The sequence below is a fragment of the Oncorhynchus keta genome, chromosome 9, assembly GCF_023373465.1.
Source record: "Oncorhynchus keta strain PuntledgeMale-10-30-2019 chromosome 9, Oket_V2, whole genome shotgun sequence".
Classification (NCBI taxonomy): domain Eukaryota; kingdom Metazoa; phylum Chordata; class Actinopteri; order Salmoniformes; family Salmonidae; genus Oncorhynchus; species Oncorhynchus keta.
The window spans coordinates 26,493,718-26,498,826 of record NC_068429.1 but is presented as its reverse complement, the minus strand read 5'-3'; the positions used below and the strand labels follow the sequence as shown (position 1 = coordinate 26,498,826).

Genomic DNA, 5,109 nt, shown 5'->3' with positions numbered 1-5,109 from the left:
GGAAAATGTAGACGTAGCACGCATGTTTTCGTATGGTAGCCAATCAGACGACCGTTCAGGGCAAGCATTTCCGCCGTCACTAGTTACCACAGCCACAAAGTCATAAACCCCGCCCATTTTTACAATTTATCTTCTTACAATGATTTAAACCTAACCTTTAAATTAAGACCAAAAAGTAATATTTTGTTTTCACGATTTTGTGGCTATGGTAACTAGTAGAAACCCCCGCCACATGGCAGCCCGAACGATGACGCGATGTCGACATGTTATAAACCTACATAACATCGTATAACATCTGTGAATATCATGTTACCATCAAAAAACAAACATGTGTACGTTTTCATTTACAGATATCCTCAGTGTGTGTATTTTCGAGGTGAACTCTTACCTGTAGCCACATTACATGTTAATGATCAAAAGCATACTGTAAAATGAAAATCAATGTTGGGGCTCCCAGTCTAAGGCACTGCGTCTCAGTACTAGAGGCGTCACTACAGACTTTGGTTCGATTCCCGCCTGTATCACTGAGAATAATTTGATGTACTAAAGCTATTGTTTGAGGAAACGGGCATTCTTTATCTAAATCAGTTCTGAGATTACATGTATATATTGGGATGTTGTAGTGTCCTCTGGAGGATAAAAGTGGTACTTCATGAAGAACTTTGAGCACAAAAGGCATGTAAACTCAGCAGGGGCAGCTATATCAAGATTGTCAATGTATGATGTCTTATCCAGAAGTCACAGACATGGCTGCAGTTGTTCTGCTTTCTGCTGGACACGTCTGGTCTGGTGGAACCAGCCTTATTGCTGCATTCACCATTCTATTTCAGTGAACAGAGCAATCAGGCTGGTTCTAACAGTCTAGCTAAACAACATACCACAGGGCACTTGGGGTGAGGAATCTCACAACCTCTAGCAAATTCTACATTAGCTGTAGAATTTAGGAAATAAATTAGGAAAACAGGATATGGTCACTTCAGTCACTCAAGAATAAACCACGAGAACACTATTAGATTGCTGTGAACAGAGGAACATCCACTATACAGGATAATATATTCATAGAGATTAAAAATCAAAATTGGGACAGCAGGGAAACATTCAAACAAAACAGGAATTTTTTTTCTCCAGGCCGAACAGTCCATTAAGTGAAATAAGCACTGTATTTGTCTCCACAAATAAAACGAAGAACAATATGTCCATTTTAATAAACATTGCACAGCAAGACACACACACACACTAACCTTTACATAAAAACCTTGATACTTCAAGCGATGAAGATGGGGAAACAAAGACACTGCATAAGACCAAAAGAACCTCTGCCTGCTTTGACTAATCAACAGAGTGAATATGCTTTATATTTTACTGGACAAATGTATACCTATTTGAATCATATACACATATGTTGATTATATTTATAGAGAAAATAAACTTGTGGGTATAGCATTAAAGTTATGAGCAGGCAGGCCAAGAGGTTTGCAACATGCATGGGTGTAGTAGATGGGTCAATGAAGCATGTGTCAACTGATGGCAGTGCAATGAGAGTGTCTCAGTGTTTCCTTAGTTTAATAAGGGGTTGTGATGAGGGGGTTTAACCAGCAAAACGGTAATTGACATGGATCTCTGGCTTGATGTCACACACCATCTTAAGCAGGTTGCCCAGCACCCCTTCCCGGTTCTGCTGGTAGCTGGTCTGGATGCTACCCATCTTGCCCACAGTCTCTTTGTCCACCTCTACAGCAGAGTTACCATGGGATCCAAGAGCCTAATGGAAAAATGGAAGACCGATTTAGGCCACCTTTCAAGACAAACCACTTCAAACATACAGTAAGTATTAAATAAGTTATTATATGGCCAGTGTTAAGGTCTTATCAATTTAGCTACCAACTACAGTGCCTTATGATTAGGAAAATATGACTCATGTTTCTCATTTGCAAATTAAAACGGTCCCCCCAGTGTCTCACCGCAGCCTCCTTGGTCTTAAAATCCTTCTCCCTCTGCATACGGTACTGCTCAATCTCAGCCTGGGCTTCCTCCTTGGCCTGCTTCAGCCGACGGTTCTTACCTGATCAAACAGAAGAAAACAAAACTGCACTTAGGCCTAGTAAGTGAAATAAACATTAATTAAATTCCCCATTCAATCAATTTTTCCCAACTACGCAGTTTGTTGTGTGGTTCCTGACAAAATAGGAAGTGAAATCTTATTGTTTCATAGGGAAATGAGACTTAGTGAAGGAATTGTGAGGAAAGAAGCAAGTAGCCTACTCTCAAGACAGATTTTAAATCTAGGCCTAGTCTGGGGCTAAAAACCATGTTCAGTGGAGAATATCCATTTAAGTGTTTAGTCCAGAAGTAGGCTAATCGGGGTCTGGGAAACAAACCGTTGGAGTTAGACTGAAGGGTAAATGATACATTCAGATATCAATTTTCCCTTTAAGACAGAGGCAACTTGTTTTTTAAACTAGCTCCGACAGGGAAACAAAATCATTTTGAATGGTCACCCAACTCGGAATTCCAAGTAAGGAACTGGGGCCTCTTTCTAAAGCTCCGACTTTCCGACCTGAAGATCACTGACGAGTTCACGGTTGTCTTAAACGCCATTAAATCTATACAGGAAGCTTGTCCGAAACTAATAGTGCAGCGGGTCGGATCTGCTGGCTAGGTAGCTAGTCATCTTGGATTGAAGGCCTTGCCATCTTCACACTTTGCAGTTAGGAATAAATATATATGTTGGCTGTCAAATCTGGGGTTTACTACAGTAGCTGTTATAGTTAACTAGTTTTAATGGCATACGTAACATTTTATCTTCCAGAAACAATGCTTGCCAATCAAGCTAACGTTAGCTAGCTTAGTTTATCTACGCCGCTGAATGACAGCAGATTTTAACTTACGTTTGCGGGCTTCTGCTACTTTTTCTGCAGCTCGTTTTTCAGCTTGCAAAAGCTGCTGGATACCCTGGGACTGGCTTGCCATTGTTTAGTTCGGAGAGAGATAGACGGACAAGAATATGTGGTTCCTCCAGCTGCTGGTCTGTGTTTGCAGCGAAGGTTGGTGAATTTACTGCAGTCAGCTGACAGCGCGTCACAGATAGAAGGGATAACCCTGACAAGTCCAGTCGCGTGGAGGGTGAAACTGGGCGGACATTCTGCACAGTTTCTCATCGATGAAACAACTGATCTCAATACATTTTTATTTCCTCAGAACTAGATTGTCACGAACCTCGCAATAAGTTTTATAGACTTGACGCTTTGCCAAAGTTCCCCAAAAAATTGCGATGTTAAGACGGCGTGGAGGTTGAATTGAGTTTGTGCACACACACACTTCAGAGGAAGCGTCCCCTAACGGAAATATACTATTTAAAAAATAAATGTAAAAATTATTTTATTAACAACAAACCAATACATAAAGCACATGAGGGAACACAAGCATACATAGATGACAAACAATGGACAATCGAGCTAGGGGGTACAATATCACATTACAATTACACAAAGACCTTAAGGGACATACATACACTTACAATTCTAACAGCTTTTTTGTTAGTAGAGCATTTAACCGTCTTAAAATACAGTTCATTTTCTTTTTGTAGGGTCTGAAAATGTAGTTTTCTGTTTGTAAATTTACATTTGTGTATATGAAATTTGGCCAAAAGAATAATGAAATTAATTACATAAAAATGCTTCAGCTTATTTCTATCTTATGTAAAGAATCCAAACAGTACTTCTCTCCACAATAGTGTAAAATCTTCATAAATGTGTTCAATTATATACATTTTTATTTCCTCAACTAGATTGTCACGAACAGCGCAATAAGTTTTATAGACTTGACTGATGTCTTGCCACAGTTATCTTACAATGCCAAAAAAGATGCAACACTGTTTCTGGGTGGTCATTACAAAAGGAGCCATTTGAGTTGATGTTTTCCTTAAACCTCTTCCTATAGTGGTTTGCAGGATAATATTTATGAATAATTTTAAAGGAAAATTCCTTAATTTTGTTAACAAGTAGGTATGTGTGTGGCAACATCCAAACTTTTTTCCAACAGATATTATCAATAAATACATTCCAATAAGGCATGACATAAGGTATAGATAGATACAACATCCTACTGAAACAAGGTTGGTATCGCTCTGTTGTTGAATGGACCAAAAGAGAAACAAATCTTTCCTACTGATGAGTCAACAGGGTCAATAGAAGGCAGGCTCTGAGGGTCAGGTCTTGACACGTTCCTGAATAACATAGCAACACCTGAGGGAATGGCATCTAAAACAATTGCAAAATCTTTAGGTGTTACAGGGACCTTGTAAAGTGATAATAATTATTTATAACTGAGTAAAATACCCTCTGCATTTACCTATTGGTTGACCAATAGGATATTATTTTGGAACTAATATTCTAAAAACAAATTCGTATTTTTATATAATATATGCCGATTATTCCATATATAATATCTGTGTGGAGAAAAATTGTGTTTATAAATTAAGGACCATGACAAGAAAACCTGCTGATGAAAAGCAGAAAGTTTCACGGGAACTTTCTCAATATTATAATTGCAAAACAACATGAAGTTAAGGCCACCAAAAGTAGAGAAGACATGATGAGGAATAAAATTCCAGATAGAAGTGGGTCACCTTAGGAATTGTTTTATCCAATTGATCTTAAAAGTATTATTTAAAGTAGAAAAGTCCAGAAAATTCAGTCCACCATTCTCAATAAGTGTTCATTACAACAGTTTTCCTAATGTAATGGATACGGTTTCTCCAAAGAAAGTTGAAAAGCATCTGGTCTATCTCTTTGCCTATTTTACTGTCAAGATATAAAGATAGAGCACCATATGTTAGTCTAGAGATACCTTCGGCCTTGGTTATTAGGACTCTACCTTTTAAAGATAAGTCCCTCTGTTGCCATTGATTTAGCTTCTTCTGAGTTTTTTTTAATAAGAGGGTTAAAATTTAGTAAGCCTCTAGACTTCTGATCCGTTGTAATGGTTATGCCTAAATATATAAGTTCTTCTTTTACTGGAATACCATAATATGAAGGTGTTACACAATCTTTGACAGCTATGAGGTCACATTTATTCATGTTAAGATATAGACCAGACACTTTGGAAAAG

General features: G+C 38.1%; 1 protein-coding gene across 1 annotated transcript; it reads right to left on the bottom strand.

Moving 5' to 3' along the window:
- Window positions 1–1,186: 1,186 nt before the first annotated feature.
- Window positions 1,187–3,281, bottom strand: LOC118387438 (V-type proton ATPase subunit G 1-like). Its single transcript, XM_035775788.2, has 3 exons — window positions 2,889–3,281; window positions 1,962–2,062; window positions 1,187–1,762 (listed from the first exon to the last, which is right to left on the bottom strand). Exons 1-3 carry the CDS (start codon window positions 2,968–2,970, stop codon window positions 1,589–1,591), a joined length of 357 nt encoding a protein of 118 aa, XP_035631681.1. The 5' UTR covers window positions 2,971–3,281; the 3' UTR covers window positions 1,187–1,588.
- Window positions 3,282–5,109: the final 1,828 nt, after the last annotated feature.